The following is a 21,547-nucleotide window of genomic DNA, read 5'->3' on the forward strand; positions in this document are numbered from 1 at the left end:
ACAGAGGTCAAACGTTTTCTGTAAGTCTTCACAAGGTTTTCACACACTGTTGCTGGTATTTTGGCCCATTCCTCCATGCAGATCTCATCGAGAGCAGTGATGTTTTGGGGCTGTTGTTGGGCAACAAGGACTTTCAACTCCATCCAAAGATTTTCTATGGGGTTGAGATCTGGAGACTGGCTAGGCCACTCCAGGACCTTGAAATGCTTTTTACGAAGCCACTACTTCATTGACCGGGCGGTGTGTTTGGGATCATTGTCATGCTGAAAGACCCAGCCACGTTTCATCTTCAATGCCCTTGCTGATGGAAGGAGGTTTTCACTCAAAATCTCACGATACATGGCCCCATTCATTCTTTCCTTTACACGGATCAGTCGTCCTGGTCCCTTTGCAGAAAAAACAGCCCCAAACATGATGTTTTACCCCCATGCTTCACAGTAGGTATGGTGTTCTTTGGATGCAACTCAGCATTTTTTGTCCTCCAAACACGACGAGTTGAGTTTTTACCAAAAAGTTATATTTTGGTTTCATCTGACCATATGGCATTCTCCTAATCTTCTTCTGGATCATCCAAATGCTCTCTAGCAAACTTCTGGCTTACTGGCTTAAGCAGGGGGACACGTCTGGCACTGCAGGATTTGAGTCCCTGGCGAGTCCCAGTGTGTTACTGATGGTAGGCTTTGTTACTTTGGTCCCAGCTCTCTGCAGGTCATTCACTAGGTCCCCCCGTGTGGTTCTGGGATTTTTGCTCACTGTTCTTGTGATCATTTTGACCCCACGGGGTGAGATCTTGCATGGAGCCCCAGATCAAGGGAGATTATCAGTGGTCTTGTATGTCTTCCGTTTCCTAATAATTGCTCCCACAGTTGATTTCTTCAAACCAAGCTGCTTACCTATTGCAGATTCAGTCTTCCCAGCCTGGTGCAGGTCTACAATTTTGTTTCTGGTGTCCTTTGACAGCTCTTTGGTCTTGGCCATAGTGGAGTTTGGAGTGTGACTGTTTGAGGTTGTGGACAGGTGTCTTTTATACTGATAACAAGTTCAAACAGGTGCCATTAATACAGGTAACAAGTGGAGGACAGAGGAGCCTCTTAAAGAAGAAGTTACAGGTCTGTGAGAGCCAGAAATCTTGCTTGTTTGTAGGTGACCAAATACTTATTTTCCACCATAATTTGCAAATAAATTCATAAAAAATCCTACAATGTGATTTTCTGGATTTTTGTTTCTAAATTTGTCTGTCAAAGTTTAAGTGTACCTATGATGAAAATTACAGGCCTCTCATCTTTTTAAGTGGGAGAACTTGCACAATTGGTGGCTGACTAAATACTTTTTTGCCCCACTGTAATTATATATATTTTTTACCCCTTTTTCTCCCTAATTTCATGGTATCCAATTGGTAGTTACAGTCTTGTTTCATCGCTGCAACTCCCGTACGAACTCGGGAGAGGCGAAGGTCGAGAGCCGTGCTTCTTCCGACGCAACCAAACCAAGCCGCACTGCTTCTTGACACAATTTGCCACTTAACCTGGAAGCCAGCCGCACCAATGTGTCGAAGGAAACACTGTTCACCTGGTGACCGTGTCAGCGTGCACTGCCACAGGAGTCACTAGTGCGCAATGGGACAAGGACATCCCTGCTGGCCCTCCCCTAACCCGGACGAAGCTGGGCCAATTGTGCACCGCCCCATGGGTCTCCCGGCTGCGACAGAGCCTGGACTCAAATCTAGTAGACCACCGCGGCACTGGAAGGGCCTTTTTCAATGTCTTTTTAACGACAGTTTGCTGGGTGGGAAGCTTCCCCAAACCTGAAACTCACACGCCACGTATGGTGTTTAATATAACACTCATACATAAAAATAAATTAAGAGTGGAAATCAAATGCCTGTCCAACTAATTTGTTCTGGCGCCAGCCCTGGTGAGGCTTGACTCACATTCATATCACTTGTTCACTTGACTAGCTCAGCATTCTCCTTAGTGGGTGAAGTGTCGGGCGGTGAATGTGAAGAGAAGCATTTTATGTGTTTGTTGCACTCACCGGTAGTGATTCTGTTGATATTTTCTAAAACATTTCAAAGAAAGGTGCTCTTGCAGTGACTGTGGTATGTTATTGGATTTCCCCACTAAATTACTGAAATGGGAAAATGGGAACCAAATCATACAGAAACCAAAGATCCAGAAACCACAGATCCTCAAATTTGGAGGCATAGCGAGGTCACACCACTTCCCATTTCATGCAATGCCCTAGCCTAGACCCCCACCCCCCAACCCCCCGCTGACTTCCTCCAATTCTCATGAAGGAGCCATGTGGGAGGAGGACACATGCAGAGAGAAAGAGAGAGAGTAAGACAGGGGACAATAAAGCCTGAGCATCACAGGGGAAACTTATTGTGTGTATTTGTCCGACAAAAGGTAACCCCTGAGACTGGAGAACACAAGGTCGTTGTTGGAATATCAGTGGAAGGTCTGAGTAGCATCCTGTGTTGTCAGCAGTAAGAGAGATCCACCCACAGACAGGCAGACAGAGATACTCGACCATCCAACAGGACAGGAGCCGTGTCCTCTCATCACACAGCCAGGAGGTAGAGACCTCCACCACTTTTCCCCTCAGAGAATCTCTGTCCTGCTTGCTGAAGGTTAGTCTGTATCAGACTACTTAAAAAAATATATATAGGAACTGCCTTTCTATTTGTATAGAAGCTACTGGAGATAATAGTTTGTGGAGATATGTCTATGTGTACTACTCCACATAACTTTGCTGTACATATGAAAGAGGTTTGCAGGTGCTAATTGTTACATAGCTAAATGCAAAAAGGAATGTGTTAATTGTTCCCTTGTATGTTAACATTACACACGGACACGGTGCAGAATGTTTTATCTTTGTTTCACAGAGTTTTACTCATCTATAGCCCCATTTATACCCGGTGCTAACATGCCCCTTTTGTAATGATCTTGTCTTCATTCTGTTTGTGCCCATGATTAAAATACACATTGTGATCTGATTTTCATCACATTTTCCTAACCACCTCTGGAGCTAGTCAGGCACACATTGTATCTGGATATGAATCAAGTGTAAACACGTCTGGATGGTCAAACCATTTAAATCATCATTATACCGGCATCTAAAATCATTGACCGGTAGCACTATTGACTTATGGCATCAGTCATTTTCTTAAAATAAATAAATTCCTATTATTTTGAAAGAAAATCTGTATACAGGGAGACATCAGCCAATCTGGTCACAATGCGGACACATTGAACGGATGAGACAAAGATTTTAATACAATGTGTAGACATGACAAGCCTTGATCAGAAAGTGATTGGATCATAGAATTATGAAATAGAATAATAGAATGGACATTAACCTTCTTATGATGGGATAAAGGACAGACATTTTGGTCAGGGAGTTGATCAAACATGGTTTTGCCAGTAAGACGGGGGACAATAAAGCCTGAGCATTAAAGAATGTATCTGCACTGTCTGTTTGTTAGCTAGCTAGCTAGCCAGACAACTTCAGAGGAATTATTCAAATTAACTGCCAATATGCCATCATTCCATTCAAACAATGCATTCAACCCACAGCCATACACTGGCTGAAATCAGTTGATGATAGGACTTAGATAAGTTGTAAATGCAACAGATACTGATTATGTATCATATAATAGCTCTCACAGCTTCCCAAGAAAACAAAAAGGTAGACGTTTATGACCTGTATACATATATTTTAGAGGCTATTTATACAGAAAATGTGTATAAAACCCATATGAACTGTATTTGTAATTATATTACTATTTTATGCCTCTACTGCCATTAACTCCAATTAGACTGGTTTGGATTTGTCCCTGACCAATACAGCTGCCATTTTCACCACATTCTGTAACTTTGAGGGTTTATGACATATCCCCTTTAGTAATTTAATAGGATCTCTATGGACTGGATCATATTGTTCAGATCATGAAACACATTTTGATGCAAGGTGTAAAAGAGGCTTCTGTGTGGGCTGAATAACTTGGCTGAATCATTCTTACTAAGCCTATTGTTTTAAGTTTTATGTATTTTAAAAAACAAACACAAAAAACGAGTAGGATTCAGCAGTTTATAAGTTCATACTTGGGTGAAGTTGTACAAATGCTACAGAATGTAAAAATGTTCTACCTTGATTTGGTTTTCTTTGACCACCAGTAATCCATATTTACAGCTATTGACTTTCTCTGCACTAAAGGGGCACATCTGTAACCAAATTCTAGTGACACCATTTTACGAGACTGTATGTACGTTGAAATCAACACTGTCTCTCTCAGGCATGGCCGGCAACTGGATCACTGGCCCATCCAATCAGACAACAGACTTCGGCAGCGTGTTCACTCACCAGGTACAGCGCTGATGATGTCGTAACATAAGGCACCTGTGCTTTTATGTTTATACCACACAAGAATGCAATGAAATTATTTAGATATTGAAAATGAAAATATTTTATAATACCCTAAGCCTATCATTATATGCTCTCTCATAATAATCTCCCAATGATCCTGACTAAATACTGACAATAATACCAGTTATTATATCAGATGAAAAGTTAAACATAGAAACATAGAAACAGCATATTATAAGACTCATTATAAGACATTACAGGCTGTTACCCACCCCCAGTCCTATCCACCTCAAGTCAAAATGATCTTGGCTTTACATGTCAGTCTACACTGACAAGTGGGCTTTGCTAATTGTCATGACACAAATTTGTCAGCTAGGTGGATGCCTTAATCTAATCTAAGGCCAAAGAAAGTGTTCAATATTGTGAAATGTAGGGTGGCAGGGTAGAGGTATGTGGTTGATTACCTCCCACTAGTTAAAAACGGATTGAATTAACATTGTTTCCACATAATTTAAACCCCCAAAATCTATGTGATTAATTTGAATCAATGAAGAAAACTGATTGGATTTTAAAGGGCATTTCAGTTTTTTTTTTCTCACCAAACTTTTAACCTAAATGGTGACATCTTTTGTTGATTTCATGTTGAAATCACGTTAGTTGAAAACTCAACCAATGTAAATCAAAACTAGAAGTTGAACTGATGTCTGATCACTTTTTGTTTTCTTTTCTCATATCTGCGATGAGGCTCTGGCTCAAAGAATACAGCTATAGGTTTAAAAAGCAAACGTTATGTGCAAGAAAACTATATGAATGACTGATAGCTACATGTACACTAAAATATTTGTACTGTATAGGCATGCATACACTCTCAGAGAACCCATCTAGAAACTAAAATGGTTATTTGGCTGTCCTCATAGGAGAACACTATAAAGGAACATTTTTGCTTCTGAGTAGAACCCTTTTTGGTTCTATATTATACAGTGCCTTGCAAAAGTATTCACCCCCTTGGTGTTTTTTGTTGCATTACAACCTGTAATTCAAATGGATTATTATTTGGATTTCATGTAATGGACATACACAAAATAGTCCAAATTGGTGAAGTGAAATCCCAAAAATGTACGGAAAAGAGGTATGTGGATATGTATTCACCCCCTTTGCTATGAAGCCACTAAATAAGATCTGGTGCAACCAATTACCTTCAGAAGTCTTATAATTAGTTAAATAAAGTCCACCTGTGTGCAATCTAAGTGTCACATGATCTCAGTATATATACACCTGTTCTGAAAGGCACCAGAGTCTGCAACACCCCTAAGCAAGGGGCACCACCAAGCAAGCAGCACCATGAAGACCAAGGAGCTCTCCAAACAGGTCAGGGACAAAGTTGTGGAGAAGTAAATGAGGGGGAAAAATGGAAAGAATATGGCACCACAACAAACCTGCCAAGAGAGGGCTGCCCATCAAAACTCACAGACCAGGCAAGGAGGGCATTAATCAGAGAGGCAACAAAGAGACCAAAGATAACGCCGAAGGAGCTGCAAAGCTCCACAGCGGAGATTGGAGTATCTGTCCATAGGACCACTTTAATTAAGCTGTACACTCCACAGAGCTGGGTTTTACGGAAGAGTGGCCAGAAAAAAGCCATTGCTTAAAGAAAAAAATAAGCAAACATGTTTGGTGTTCGCCAAAAGGCATGTGGGAGACGCCCCAAACATATTGGAAGAAAGTACTCTTGTCAGATGAGACTAAAATTTAGCTTTTTGGCCATAAAGGAAAATGCTATGTCTGGCACAAACCCAACACCTCTCATCACCCTGAGAACACCATCCCCACAGTGAAGCATGGTGGTGGCAGCATCATGCTGTGGGGATGTTTTTCATCAGCAGGAACTGGGAAACTGGTCAGAATTGAAAAAATGATGGATGGCACTAAATACAGGGAAATTCTTGAGGGACACCTGTTTCAGTCTTCCAGAGATTTGAGACCGGGACGGAGGTTCACCTTCCAGCAGGACAATGAACCTAAGCATACTGCTAAAGTAACACTCAAGTGGTTTAAGGGGAAACATTTAAATGTATTGGAATGGCCTAGTCAAAGCCCAGACCTCAATCCAATTGAGAATCTGTGGTATGACTTAAAGATTGCTGTACACCAGCAGAACCCATCCAACTTGAAGGAGCTGGAGCAGTTTTGCTATGAAGAATGGGCACAAATCCCAGTGGCTAGATGTGCCAAGCTTATAGAGACATATCCCAAGAGACATGCAGCTGTAATTGCTGCAGAAGGTGGCTCTACAAAGTATTGACTTTGGGGGGTTGAATAATTATGCATGCTCAAGTTTTCATTTTTAAAATCTTATTTCTTGTTTGTTTCACAATAAAAAATATTTTTCATCTTCAAAGTGGTAGGCATGTTGTGTAAATCAAATGATTACTAACCCCCCAAAAATCCATTTTAATTCCAGGTTGTAAGGCAACAAAATAGGAAAAATGCCAAGGGGGGTGAATACTTTCTTAAGGCACTGTACATGGAACCCAAAAGTGTTCTACCTGGAACTCAAAAGGGTTCTCCGATGGGGACAGCAGAATAACCCTTTTGAAACCCTTTTTTTCTAAGGGTGGATAGGTGCAGTACACTTACACTGATGCTGAGACATAGCAAACGCTTCTTCAACAAATGTGTTTGCGTTATCCTATTTTTATGTATCAACCACCTCTATTCGTATTCTCCAGCCAGACTCTCATCCTGCTTCTCCCCACCAGGTGCTCCCAGTTCTCTACGTGCTGATCGGCGGCGTGGGATTGGCTCTTAACAGCTTGGCTGCCTGGATATTCTTCCGGGTGCCCAGCGACTCAGGCATGGTGGTCTACTTAAAAAACATGGTAGTGGCCGACCTGCTGATGCTGCTCACCTTCCCCTGGCGGGTGGCCAGCGAGCTCGGCCTGGGCGGCTGGCAGATCCGCGTGGCCGTGTGCCGCTACAGCGCTGTGCTCTTCTACTCCTCCATGTATGTGGGCATAATCTTAATGGGCCTCATCAGCCTGGAGCGCTACGTCAAGGTCGTAAGACACTCGTCTTCCTGCACACACCCCCTGCAGCGAGTGGGGTTCACCCGGGTCCTGGCCCTGCTGACGTGGAGCCTGCTGCTGCTTTCCGTACTCCCCAATGTCATGCTGACTAGCAAGCCTGCGGATGAGGAGAGCTCCAGGCACTGTGTGCAGCTAAAGACCCCCCTGGGTCAGCAGTGGCACAAGGTGTCCTCGTATTTCGGTGTGGCCCTGTTCTGGGCCACCGTACTGGTTCTAGCCTTCTGCTACTCTTCCATTGCCCACCACTTCTACAAGTCGTACCGCCGTGTTCGCCAGGACGACAGCGGGGTGTACAGCAAGTCCAACTGCAGTATCTTCAGCCTCCTGGCCGTGTTCTTCATCTGTTTCGTGCCCTACCACATCTGCCGCGTGACCTACACCCAAAGCCAGTTACCCGGCTCCGGCTTCAGCTGGCACAGCCGTTATATGCTGTTCCAGGCGAAGGAGGTCACCCTCTTCCTGTCAGCACTCAACGTGTGCCTGGACCCCGTCATCTACTTCTTGATGTGCACTAAGTTCCGCGAGTCACTACTGAAGAAACTGCCCAGAGGCAGGGGAGGGCCAAAGAGATGTTCCCTTACCACAGAACAGACTGTTAGTAATATGTGATGAGAAGAGGAAAGGAGAGAGAACAGGTGAGTTGAAAGAAGAAGCATATGTGGAAAAATAGTAAACCATCAAAAGGCAAGAATTCTAACACTTGATACAGTATGTGTTAATATATTGCAGAAAGTTCGACTGACCCTTTTGTAATGAACTCCGCTGAAGGCATGTCTGCACTGCGTTAGAAATTATAACAACAGACATTTGTCTCTAGAAAACACCTTTACAGTATTAAAAATGCTTACATTCCATTGCTACTGATGCCATAGGATAAGACATGGGTTAAGACATTTTTTGTTGTCGCTTTAAATCATGTCAATGTTGTTTTGAGGTTTGATTTAATAAAAATATTTTTTTGCTTTAATCATGTCAATGTTGTATTCAGTATCGTTCACACATTCTTAAGCCTTAGCCCCACCCATCTCTTTAAAGATTCACATTTGAGGCCATGTGGTAAACGCATGCTATATCAAATAAAATCTAAGTTTATTTGTCACATGCACAGGATACAGAAGGTGTAAATGGTACGGTGAAGTGGTTACTTGCATGTCACGGACACCAACGTCTTGCTTCCAGACAAACTAAATACCTTCTTTGCTCGCTTTGAGGATAATGCAGTGCCACATGCTTCAAGATGGCCACCATTGTTCCTGTACCCAAGAAGGCAAAGGTAACTGAACTTAATGACTATCGCCCCGTGGCACTCACTTCTGTCATTGAGAAGTGCTTTGAGAGGCTAGTCAAGGATCATATCACCTCCACCTTACCCACTTCAATTTGCTTACCGCCGCAATAGGTCCATAACACTGCACACTGCCCTATCCCACCTGGACAAGAGGAATACCCTATGTAAGAATGCTGTTCATTGACTATAGCTCAGCATTCAACACCATAGTAACCTCCAAGCTCATCATGAAGCTAGAGGCACTGGGTCTCAACCCCGCCCTGTGCAATTGGGTCCTGGACTTCCTGACAGGCTGCCCCCAGGTGGTGAAGTTAGGAAACAACATCTCCACTTCGCTGATCCTCAACACTGGAGCCCCACAAGGGTGCATGCTCAGCCCCCTTCTGTACTCTCTGTTCACCCATGACTGTGTGGCCATGCACGCCTCCAACTCAATCATCAAGTTTGAGTTGGAGTAGTAGGCTTGATTACCAACAACGATGAGACAGCCTCCAAGAGGAGTTGAGGGCACTCGGAGTGTGGTGTAAGCAAAACAACCTCTCACTCAACATCAACAAAACAAAGGAGATGATTGTGGACTTCAGCAAACAGCAGAGAGGGAGCACCCCCCTATCCACATCTACAAGACAGCAGTGGAGAAGGTGGCGTACACATCACGGACAAACACAGATCGGCTACATACCGTAGCTAGCTACACATCCATAGGCATTCAGTTATTTTTATCCTCCACTACACAATAAGAAAGTAAACAGTTAACTAGCTATGTTACTTCAGCTGCATTGCAAGGCAAGCTTACACAATTGTATATACAATTTGCAGTAAATGCTTTAGCTAGCTAGATTCTTTACATCCACTGTTTCCCAAGACGACAGCCTGGTGTGCTGGTTCTCAGGAGTCCCTAAAACATTAAACAACACGAATTATAATGTCATACTCATGTCATTAGCTAGGCAGCTAACTTGCTAAATAGCTATATTTGTAAATTAACTTTGTCAAAAAGATATGCACAATTGTTTGTCTCTACATTAACTAACACATTATGACATAACTGCTGACAAAACATGTAAGTAGTTATAATGTCATATATATATATACATATATATATATATACACATACATACACACATGTATATGGATATTTTGCTGCAAAAAATTAAAGTTAAGAAAATTGAAAAAATGGTTTAATCCCCAAGTGTACACATACACACAAACAAATCTCCTCTGTGGTTGTAATAGATAGAGATACATTTTCATGGCTGGAGGAATGTCTAGAAGAGAGGATGTCTCAGGAAACTAGAGGCCTGAACAACAGCATTCCAGAGTACCAGGCAGCCACCAACTCCTCCATAGGGCTCTGACGGGCCGCGCCCCTCATTTCATGGTTGTGGTTCCAGAACTATCTAGAAGAAAAAGAAACGCAAAACTATTAAGACGAGGTGCTGGCTAGCGGAGTAGAAAACTTGAAAATAAAATAAAAGAGAGCCGCACACTCTAGGAGCTCAGATGCAAAAATGTAATTACCAATGTTTCGACAGCCAAGCTGTCTTCATCAGGGTATAATCACAAACACTGCGGGATGACTCGTTTATATAGTGTCAAAAGACACAGGTGTCTGTAATCATGGCCAAGAGTGGCCTAATATCATTGGTTAATAATCAAATATTAAAATGTCATACAAAGAACAGCATACAAACAACAAATGGATAGCTTCTGAATTTGACTACACAAGCTTACAAACAATTACAATGGCAAAGTCACAAGAATCACAAGAATGGCTTCAGATCAAAGTCTACGTTGAGACCGAAGGGTGCAAGGGTCTTTAAATTAAAGATCCAGGCAGCCTCTCGTTTTAACAATAAATTATCAAGGTCACCCCTCTCCTAGGGAGGGTGACATGTTCGATGCCATTATAACGCAGAGACGAGATCGAGTGGCCTGCCTCCAAGAAGTGGGCCGCAACTGGATACGTTTAGTTTTTACAATTAATAGTGCTACGATGCTCTGAGATACGTACTTTTAATTCGCGCTTTGTTTTACCTACATCATTTTTTACCACAAGGACAAGATAAATAACTGCCTTAGTGGAGCACGTAATAACACCTTTTATTGGGATCGATTTCCCTGTTTGTGGGTGTTTGAAGGATCTACATTTATAAGTGCCATTGCATTGAGCACAGCCATTACATTTGGGTGACAACTATTAGGGGCGCAAATAGACGTTGTTCAGGAATATCTTGGGGTGGTAAATCAGAGTTTACCAATTGGTCTCTGAGATTTCTGCCCCGCGAGAATATGACCAAGGGAAGGTCCGAAAACACATTACCGAGACTATCATCGGATTTTAGGATGTGCCAATGTTTGTGAACAATTCCCTTAATTTGTTCAGAGCACTTTGAATAGCGGGTAGTTAGAACGCAAGAATGCGTCTTTTTGCGAGACTGACCTTGAAAAAGGTCATGTCTCGTTTTGTTTAGAATGTTCTCAATGGCAATATTAATCTGATCATTCTTGTAGCCCCTCTCCTTGAACTTTCTTTGCGTCTCAATTCTTTTGATTCGACAGAATTGGCTATAGGGCAAACTATTTTTCAAGGGAAGTGGGTGACAACTATCAGCCCTCAACAAACTGTTACGATCAGTAGGCTTCCTGTGAAGATCAGTGTATAGAACATTATCTTCACACAAGATCAGAAGATCAAGGAAACTGATTTGATGTGTATCAGATTGCATAGTAAATCTCCCCTCCATAGAACAAAAATATCATCAATATACCGTTTCCAAATAATGATGTGAGGCAAGAAAACATTTTTGAGAGGATTGAAAATAGACTGTTTCTCCATGTAACCCACATACAAATTAGCATAGTTAGGAGCCATGGGGGATCCCATAGCAGTACCTTTCATCTGAATAAAGAAATCATTTAGAAACATTAAATAGTTATGCGTGAGTACTATTTCAGCCAACGTTACAATGCATGCACTGGAAGGTAGTTCATTAGGGTCACGTTGCAGAAGAAAATGTTCCATAGCTTCAATACCGCCCTCGTGTGGAATATTAGTGTATAATGACTCAACATCAAAAGTAACTAACAAGGTATTCTCAGGGAGAGGATCAAGAGATTCAATGATAGAGATCCTACTACTGGTGTCCTTTACAAAGGAGGGGAGCTGTTCTGCGAGTGGTCTAATAAAAAAATCTACAAAAGTAGATAGAGGGGCCGTTACTGCATCAATGCCCGCTACAATAGGGCGCCCTGGAGGTTGTGTAACATTCTTGTGTAATTTCGGCAAAGTATAGAAAGTGGCAATTTTAGGGTGTTGAATAGCCAAAAAAGCATGTTCCTTTTCAGAAGTTAAATACCCATCTAGGACAGTAAAGATAGTATTCTGAAATTGGGAAGTGGGGTCACTTCTGAGTTTCTTGTAAAAGGTGTTGTCAAGCAGCTGTCTATGACACTCATGTACATAAACTGTCCTATCCATGAGTACAACCGACCCACCCTTATCAGCAGGACATATAAGGACTGACGTATCGGATTGTAAATCAAGCAAAGCTTGTTTTTTATTCTTAGGTAAATTATGGAAAGATTTGGATCCTTTTTATTCTTAAGGAGATGTCCAACATCATTTTCCACAAGTCTGCAATATGTCTCGATAGAGTGATTGCGATTGGCTGGAGGTATAAAATAACTCTTGCTTCGAAAAGGAGTCGGAGTATGTGCAGGAGAGCAACCTACTGGTTCAATATAAGTGTCAGAATTAGGGGAGTTAAAGTATTCCCTTAAACGGATGTTTCTAAAAAAACAGAGAGGGGGTGACCTTGATCATTTATTATTAAAACGAGAGGCTGCCTGGATCTTTAATTTAAAGACCTTTGCCCCCTTCGGTCTCAACGTAGACTTTGATCTGAAGCCATTCTTGTGATTATTGTGACTTTGCCATTGTAATTGTTGTAAGCTTATGTAGTCAAATTAATCGATGATCATATGCTATCCATTAGTTGTTTGTATGCTGTTCTTTGTATGACATTTTAATATTTGATTATTAACCAATGATATTAGGCCACTCTTGCTCTCCTGCACATTCTCCGAGTTATTTTATACCTCCAGCCAATCGCAATCACTCTATCCAGACATATTGCTAATGCTAATTTGTATGTGGGTTACATGGAGAAACAGTCTGTTTTCAATCCTCTCAAAAATGTTTTCTTGCCTCACATCATTATTTGGAAACGGTATATTGATGATATTTTTGTTTTATGGAGGGGTGATGCAAAACAGCTCCAGGCATTCCATGCTTTTCTTAACTCCTGTTCTGAGTCTGAACATCTGAGATTTACTATGCAATCTGATACCAGTTTTCTTGATCTTCTGATCTTGTGTGAAGATAATGTTCTATACACTGATCTTTACAGGAAGCCTACTGATCGTAACAGTTTGTTGAGGGCTGATAGTTGTCACCCAAATGTAATGGCTGTGCTCAATGCAATGGCACTTATAAATGTAGATCCTTCAAACACCCACAAACAGGGAAATCGATCCCAATAAAAGGTGTTATTACGTGCTCCACTAAGGCAGTTATTTATCTTGTCCTTGTGGTAAAAAATGATGTAGGTAAAACAAAGCGCGAATTAAAAGTACGTATCTCAGAGCATCGTAGCACCATTAAGTGTAAAAACTTTACTTATCCAGTTGCGGCCCACTTCTTGGAGGCAGGCCACTCGATCTCGTCTCTGCGTTATATTGGCATTGAACATGTCACCCTCCCTAGGAGAGGGGGCGACCTTGATAATTTATTGTTAAAACGAGAGGCTGCCTGGATCTTTAATTTAAAGACCCTTGCGCCCTTCGGTCTCAACGTACACTTTGATCTGAAGCCATTCTTGTGATTATTGTGACTTTGCCATTGTAATTGTTTGTAAGCTTGTGTAGTCAAATTAATCTATGATCGTATGCTATCCATTTGTTGTTTGTATGCTGTTCTTTGTATGACATTTTAATATTTGATTATTAACCAATGATATTAGGCCACTCTTGGCCATGATTACAGACACCTGTGTCTTTTGACACTATATAAACGAGTCATCCCGCAGTGTTTGTGATTATAGCCTGATGAAGACAGCTTGGCTGTCGAAACATTGGTAATTAATTTTTTGCATCTGAGCTCCTAGAGTGTGCGTCTCGCTTTTATTTTATTTTCATGTGGTTCCGGAACTGACATGGCCAGTCATTTTTAGCATACACATTTCAACAACATGCTGGTTAATGTTGAATAAAAAAACTGTGATATAAGAAGAAAAAGAGTCAAGAGTTCAAGACTGTACATACCGGTGTTGAGGGGAAACAAACTACTTATCCATTGAGGTATGTGTCGTCCAGTCACGGAGCAGATGCAAGTCACGTGATCTGTCGTCAGCTGCCGTTATGTATTCGCTCGCAGATCATGTGGCTTGTATCTGCTCTATGATTGGACAATACAATCCGCAAGGCTCACTACATCAACATACGAACATACGAACGATCTTGGGAGAAAATAGAATGAAAATAGAATGTTGCACAGTAATATCGCTAATATTTATTATCACAACGGGTTCCAAGCATTGAGGATCCACTTCCTGGAACTGCTTGTCGGTGCCCTATCATCCTCCTCATGTTCACTATTTTCCCCATTCACCTTCAAGTTGCTGTATAAGGGGAAATAAAAACATAAAACCTGCTAGCTTGATATACCACTGGGGTATTTATGTGGTTCTTACTGAATTAAATGTATTTGTTGGATGTGTGTGAGTTGATGACAACTCCAGGCAGTGCTACAGCTTGTTTGTATCAAACTGCACAGACAAGGGCTGCGTTTCAAACACGTAAAAGACACATCCTCCTCCACTTACCCTCGCCTTATGCCCTTGGGGGAATCCCAGCAGCCATATTTGTCGTTGGTCCAAACAATTAGCCAAGCAAGGGAAGTTGGCAACGTAAGCCCCTCAGCCCTCGTTTGTGATCAAGTGTACAATTCTGTTCACTCCCGGGCCTGAAACACCCCATAACTCAATTTGCGATGATTGTATTACATCCGCTAAGAAAAGTCAGACAAAACTTAAAACCAACATCAATATGGAGACGTCAACATACAAGTGTAAGTAAAAATGAATGTAAATAAGTTATGCTACTAATGCATATGACGGCACAAACACGTATCGTAAAAGTAAGGATGTTTTTGTTTGGTTAGCTTTTGGAAACATTAGATAGTGCATACAACTTTCCCTGACATTATCATTTCTGATTTACCAGATATTGTCGAATGGCTAGTACTCGATGTATGCATTGTCTTCCAGCCAATATATGAAAGACAATCATAATTGACTGTAGCGCATATAAAACACACACAGCAGCTATGGGTGGTTCCATGATGACTGAAAACACAACCGTGGGACAAACGAGACGAATCTCCGGGCAAGGAATTTATTCCTCCCTCACCCATTGCCTTGCAAGTGTCAATTCATCATACTTCATGATACTTCTTCTGAACTGTCCACTTAATTTGAGGGCTGAGGGGAGAGGGTGTGTCTTTTACTTGTTTTGGAACACAGCCAAGTAGGGAATTCAAGAAGTGATGTTTCTGTGGATGCTCCAGATGACCTTATCACACCATCATAATGAACTCAATTCAGTGAGGAGAACTGCTACGGGGCAAAAAGTATATATTTGTCAAGCGACCTCTTGATTTGACTTCCAAATGCAGTATCTGAGATCTGCATTTATAGTATTGACTGATGACCTATTTAGCTATCACTACATTACTGTTTCTTGACTAGACAAATATTTCCATGCGCCCTCTTCCTCTCTCTCTAGAACACATGCACGCTCACACACATGTACACATGTGCATTCAGGCATTCTTACTCTTGCTCTCTGTCTATCACCAACACACACAGAGACACACACACACACACACACACACACACACACACACACCCACATTCATACGCATTCACACTACCTCATGAAAAAAGGAAGTTGTAGAGAATATAGAGAACATATTTTGATCTAACCAGGCGGTCCAGCTGACATACTGTATCTTTGGAACAGAAGAAGGGTAAGAGATATATTCATAACATTCTCTATTACATAGTGATAACTTAATAATTCTGCAACAAATGAGTGAAAGATTTTTTTAAGTAACAGCTTAAGAGAGCAATAGTGGAGCGATGCAGATGAGCATATCTATTTCCCTGTCAGTTAAGTATTTTACATATCATGGTAGTACCACTTTCATGCATAAGCATGAATAAACAATGTATAGTTTACATTCTATTCATAAATGAGTATTTTCAAATGTATACTATTACTTATAAGCAGTTATAATGATTTATTGATGACTACTACAAAGCTTAACCAAGATCATTAATGAATTGTTGGAGATTGACAAAGATGCTGTAAGGAACTGAGGCAGAAGAACGTTGATATTCGAGGATCTGTATAACAGATAGATAGGAGGGTTGTTCCACGAATAGAGAGACATTTGTGTCCCTTTGATATTTTAATTCATTTGAACATAGGCCACATGGAAAATTCAATAAATATATATATTTTTTATATGAATAATGACTTGCTAAAGTGCCAAAATGTATCATTTTGAGATGCCCCTCTGTGCATCCTCTGTAACTTCTAGGAAGATTTTTAACCACTTAACACCAGACCTTTTCCAGGGTTTTCACCATTATTGTAAAGCCCTAGTTGTGTCATTTCTGAAGAGTATTATGTCATTAATGTGATTAGATGAATCACTAATCACATAAAATAAATATTCTTAAGAATCCTGTCCCTCAATTTAAGGTCAACCTTATTACGTGAACTGGCCTCCCTTTTTAATATGGTGCAACTTTAAAAATAAATAGCTGGTTCTACTCTTTTTGGCTATTTTGTGGTGGAAAACTGAGCACGTCGAGCGTAACACGTCAACCATGTTACCCATAGATAGACGGGCTAGAAATGTTTTAATGATTCCATTTTGGGAGGAATGGACAGCTATTTCAATACATCCTCTGTACAGACCATGAACTACACTGTGGGAAATGGTTCTGGGTCGGCCTCTTGCGGCTTGATGGAGATCTCCGCCCACCCATTCTTCACCATAACCTACTCCCTGGTCTTCCTGGTGGGCGTGGTTCTCAACGGCTTCACGGTGCGGGTCTACTTCTGCCGAGCCCAGCGCCACCAATCCAGCGTGACAGTATATATGCAGAACCTGGCCGCGGCAGACTTCTTCCTCAGCCTGTGTCTGCCTCTCCGCATTGCCAACTACGCCACCCACAACTCGACCATCATGCGCCATGTGTACTGCAACTTTGGAGCCACGGCCTTCTACCTCAACATGTATGCCAGCATCCTCTTCATGGACTACATCGCAGCCAACAGGTATTTATTGATAACTGACAAGTCCATGTCTGTCAGCCTGTATGCCATGGATTTGGTTGTTCTGTCTGATAGCACAGGCAAGAGGTTCTATAAAGAGGGAAATAGCAGTGGAAAAAATTCATGAGAATGCCCCTGCTAGCCAGCATAAATGGTTGAGACATTTTCCCATTGTTTACAACAGATACTGTAGGTGTTGTGTATATATAATCTTTATCCATTTAATTGTTTTGGACTGTAAAGAGAAAAGGCCAGCTGACCCTATCAGATTCCTTTCCCATGTCCAGTGACACAACTACAGCAATATTGTTTGATTTGGATATGTGAATCAAGTTGAATAGTCTTCTTGTGATGCTGCGTAAGTGTCGTCAGTGCTAGCTACCCTTCAAATGTATCTTTTTTTGTTGTTGCAAATTTCACCTTCAAAAGGTGCACATTTCACTGACACCATTCAGGTTGGCAGCCATGTTCATGAATACAACATCAGTAAGACTCAGTAATGAGTCAGTTCTCAATTCCTCTTACCCCTGCTAAGCCATCCTACTGCCTACAGGTACCTGAAGATCGTCCGTCCTCTGGAGACCCACACCCTGCAAACGGTGCGCGCTGCCCACTACATCTCCATGGCAACCTGGGTCACCCTTCTGGCTTCATCATCTGCGTACCTGACCGTATCCCTCCTCACCACTTGGGGTGCAGATCTCATCCCCGGTACCATAGGCTGCGACTCCCTCCACAGCACCCAGCTTCTACTGATCTACAAGATAATCCACAGTTTCTCGGCCGCCATCTTCCTCTTTGTTCTGTTTTCCCTCGTCTTCTTCTACTGGGGCACCATCCTCAGGCTGCGACAGGCGCAGCTGAACCAGCAGAAACACCCTTCCTGTGGATCCGGAAGGAACCTCAGCCGCTCCAAGAGAAACATGCTAGTTCTGGTCACTGTGTTCTGCGTGTGCTTTGTGCCGTACCACCTGGTGCGCCTGCCCTACGCCTTCATCCGGCCCTTCTTGCACAGGTGTTACTGGCATCAGGCCTTCTACTACATGAAGGAGCTGACAGTGCTGCTGTCAGTCCTCAATGCCTGCCTGGACCCACTCATCTACTTCATCTTCTGTAAGACCTTCAGGGCCCAGCTGGGCATGCAGAGGCGCCTTAGTATAACAATGGCACAGCCAGACAGTACAGCCCCACCGCCAGGAGCTAGGAGAATTAGCCAGGGGAACCTGACCACCCTGCCATGCACCCAGACAAGGACGTCGTTCAGCATGTCGAGACGGGCCAGTGTAATTTAGAATAGACAGCACTGCCCTCTGGTACATTTTCTATCTACTAGAAATTATTTGAACTTTGTATTGGGGAAAAAAAGATAAACTGCCTAGAATGTCAATACTTGTTTTGGAGGCTAAAATGTGCTAATTTGATGTCTCTACTCAATACAGAATATGACATGGGTTACCTATGGGCATCCTTTGGTATAGATAGAACATACATTTGCCTATTTGCCTTGTACTGCTATTTTGCCCTGTTTGAGAGCCTAGACCTCAGACTTAAATTTTCCTGATAAACTCAGACGACAGCTTGACTGACTATATGTAACCTGTGGTTTACCTTAGTGATTTAGACTGAGAAATATATTGTTTGGCCTTGATTCTGTCCCCAACCTCTCTATTCAACCTACCTGCACACATACTCTTAATAAATGGCTCTAGCATTGTTGTTGACAAAAGTACAGTATTAATCATTGTGCGTTCAATCAATCAAAGCATGGCAACACGTACAGCCAGATAAAACACCAAGGTTAGTGTCTGTGCACTTCGTGCCTTATGTATTTGTATCAAGCTCCAATAAATGATACACATTAGAAATGAGTACATGTCATAATTTCCATGTGTGATCAAAAGCACAGATTAGGGAACAGAAATTACACTTCTCTATTGAGCACATCTTATTTCTGTGCATCAGTTCCTGTAGCAGATACAGACCGCCGAAACCCACCACAGAATTTCATGTCCTCAAAATGTAAAACCTTAAAAGCATAACATAATATAGCTAAAAGCTTTTTGTTTTTGTGTGGTATGAGGAAGGCTTTTACAAGAGGAAGTCCAACATACAGAATGCCAAAACAATATTGTAGCAAATAAACCTACAAATAAAATATGCAACTAAAGTGCATCCTCTGTTAAAGCGTTAGATTATATCTCAGTTTCTAATGCTAAATAGATGTGTCAAATAGGACATTTCAACAAAAAATAGGATTGTTTCAATCTACTGTACAAATGGTGAGATAATGTCAAGCAAACGTAATCCTTGGGTATAGTGGGATAAAAAACATTGTTTTTAAATGGTTAGATTGTTTACAAATTGGTGAGATTCAGAATGGAAATCTTTTTCTGGCTTCCTTTTACCGGTCCCTGACTGTCTAGGATGTGTCGTCTGGGTATATATGCTAAAGAAGTTGAACATGAAACTCATAGTGTTCACCACTTCCTGTAATCTCATTTTAAACAGACAGTGACGTCGGTGACTCAGCTGAAAACCAACAAACAGACACAACGGAGAAGTGACATTTAGAGTAAGGTTCTCATTATTTATTTTTTAAACAAGGTTCATAGGTGTTGTTCTAAGATCACTGCAAGTACACTTGTTTATGTTTTGCTGGCTGGCCTCAGTTTTCTAAACGGATCAAATTTGTATGACCTAACCACATGTGGATTTGTTTTGTCAGTCAAAGGTGCATGTTGTGTTAGACTATCTACTCCCCAATTGATGATGACGCTTCCCACAAACTCCACCGATGACACCCTCGCTCAGTGCGTTGTCAATGACCAGATGGAGGTTTTCAGCGTGCTCTACATCCTGGTCTTTCTCACCAGCATAGCTGCCAACCTGGTGGCTCTGTGGGTGTTCATACACAGCTACAATGACAAGAAGAGCATCAATGTCTACCTGGTCAATCTCCTGACCGCTGACCTCCTGCTCACCCTGGCCCTGCCCTTCAAGGTGGCCAAAGACCTGGGTGTGTCACCCTGGGGCTTCATGGTCTTCCACTGCCAGGTGAGCGCCGTGGTAGTCTACATCAGCATGTATGTGTCCATCTTCTTCCTCACCTTCATCAGCATTGACTGCTACATGCAGATCAGGTATTATTATGGTTTTGAAACTGTCTTTTGAACTTATTTTAATATTGTACTATTGTTCATTATTGTGTAAGGATTATTAGCATTTTTTTGGTTAAATATTTTGCTAGAATTAGAGGCACTTTAAACAGTGATTGATTGATTTATTGATTGATTGACCAGCCAGAGCTCCAGACTGTTCCGTATACAAGAAGTGGGCTTCGCCCGGCTGATGTCAGTGACGGTGTGGCTACTTGTGCTCCTCATCATGGTGCCCAACATGGCCCTGCCCATCCAGGATGTCCCAGAGAGGAAGTTCCTGAGCTGCTCCAAGCTGAAGCAGGAGGTGGGACTCCACTGGCACGGCCTCGCAGTCTTCCTCTGTACCATCCTGTTCCTCAACGCGTCCACGGCTGTCCTCGTCTCCAACGGTCTGGTGCTAAAGAGGTTGCTGGCGAGCAGGAATGACCCTGAACAGTGGCGCCATGCTCGCCGTGCAACCGTCAATGTTACGGTGGTGACGGCAGCATACGTGGTGTGCTTCGTGCCATACCATGTGGTACGGACGCCCTATACGCTGGCCCAGACCGAGGTCATCACTCCAGACTGCCAGACCAAGAGGCACCTCTTCTTGGCCAAGGAGTCCACATTACTGCTGGTGGTGCTGCATCTCTGCCTGGACCCCGTGCTCTACTACTACTTCTCCAAGGCATTCAGACAGAGGGTCAGGGAGGTGTTCAGGAGTAGGAGGAGCAGACGGGATTCAAACACCATCCCAAGCCAGTGAAGACTTGAAGCTACAGCCAATAACTGCCAAGGAGTAGGAGAGAGAGAGGGGGTGACAGAGATAAAGAAACAGAGAATGACCGCCGTATGAAAAACATTTTACCAACCACTTTACAATAGAGTAGCCTGTAGGCCTAGACAAAAATGATTCTTCGCTGTGAGGTGTTTTATGCAGTCCCATGATGTTGTGATGTTATGATTGCATTGTTTTACATTTCATTGTTGCATGATCACACTGAATTAAAGATGATTAACAGATGATTGCTTCTTTTTTCGCTAAATTCCTGCATTTCAACACATTTTGACACAGTGCAGAGAAAAATGTCTAGTTTTATAATGGTATTCTACACATTTTGTCATTAGATTAAGAGAAAATGTTTCAGTTTTAAAGCTAATTTCCTGCAATTCTATACTTTTTTTGTTATGGGGCAGGATCCCACCCCCTAAGTTTTATAGCTCATCTCATGCTTTTGTTCATATTTTGCTAGCACACG

At 42.1% G+C, this 21,547-nt stretch overlaps 2 protein-coding genes and 1 long non-coding RNA gene across 8 annotated transcripts; 2 read left to right on the top strand and 1 right to left on the bottom strand.

Moving 5' to 3' along the window:
- The first annotated feature begins 6,567 nt into the window (after positions 1 to 6,567).
- On the top strand, positions 6,568 to 8,388 carry LOC109904747 (P2Y purinoceptor 14). The gene is made up of 2 exons (XM_031791404.1): positions 6,568 to 6,571; positions 7,024 to 8,388. The coding sequence occupies exons 1-2, from the start codon at positions 6,568 to 6,570 to the stop codon at positions 8,061 to 8,063; spliced, it is 1,044 nt and encodes a 347-aa protein (XP_031647264.1). The 3' UTR covers positions 8,064 to 8,388.
- Positions 8,389 to 9,551: 1,163 nt separating this feature from the next.
- On the bottom strand, positions 9,552 to 14,125 carry LOC109905350 (uncharacterized). 2 transcript variants are annotated; one of them, XR_004203068.1, is made up of 3 exons: positions 14,068 to 14,125; positions 9,947 to 10,142; positions 9,552 to 9,640 (listed from the first exon to the last, which is right to left on the bottom strand). It is a non-coding gene; the product is annotated as an uncharacterized LOC109905350 (long non-coding RNA). The 2 variants fall into 2 exon arrangements; XR_002257258.1 differs by lacking the exon at positions 9,552 to 9,640 and having other exon boundaries at positions 9,906 to 10,142.
- A 559-nt stretch (positions 14,126 to 14,684) lies between these two features.
- LOC109905347 (probable G-protein coupled receptor 171) lies at positions 14,685 to 21,312 on the top strand. Of its 5 annotated transcripts, XM_020502660.2 has the most exons (5): positions 15,481 to 15,832; positions 16,790 to 17,154; positions 17,705 to 19,723; positions 19,877 to 20,291; positions 20,451 to 21,312. In XM_020502660.2, exons 2-3 carry the CDS (start codon positions 16,793 to 16,795, stop codon positions 18,441 to 18,443), a joined length of 1,101 nt encoding a protein of 366 aa, XP_020358249.1. In that variant the 5' UTR covers positions 15,481 to 15,832; positions 16,790 to 16,792; the 3' UTR covers positions 18,444 to 19,723; positions 19,877 to 20,291; positions 20,451 to 21,312. The 5 variants fall into 5 exon arrangements, with proteins under 5 accessions (XP_020358251.1, XP_020358249.1, XP_020358250.1 ...); XM_020502662.2 differs by lacking the exons at positions 15,481 to 15,832; positions 16,790 to 17,154 and adding an exon at positions 14,685 to 14,872 and having other exon boundaries at positions 19,660 to 19,723; XM_020502661.2 differs by lacking the exon at positions 16,790 to 17,154 and having other exon boundaries at positions 15,700 to 15,832; positions 19,660 to 19,723.
- The last annotated feature ends 235 nt before the right edge of the window (positions 21,313 to 21,547 follow it).

This window comes from Oncorhynchus kisutch, linkage group LG15, assembly GCF_002021735.2.
Source record: "Oncorhynchus kisutch isolate 150728-3 linkage group LG15, Okis_V2, whole genome shotgun sequence".
In the NCBI taxonomy this organism is placed as follows: Eukaryota; Metazoa; Chordata; class Actinopteri; order Salmoniformes; family Salmonidae; genus Oncorhynchus; species Oncorhynchus kisutch.

What these genes read in the sequence shown, in the direction of transcription:
- LOC109905347 (XM_031790382.1), top strand. Translation starts at nt 16,757, where the DNA reads ATGGACAGCTATTTCAATACATCCTCTGTACAGACCATGAACTACACT. An exon ending in GACTACATCGCAGCCAACAG is followed by an intron (nt 17,155 to 17,704) that starts GTATTTATTGAT and finishes TACTGCCTACAG; the next exon opens with GTACCTGAAGATCGTCCGTC.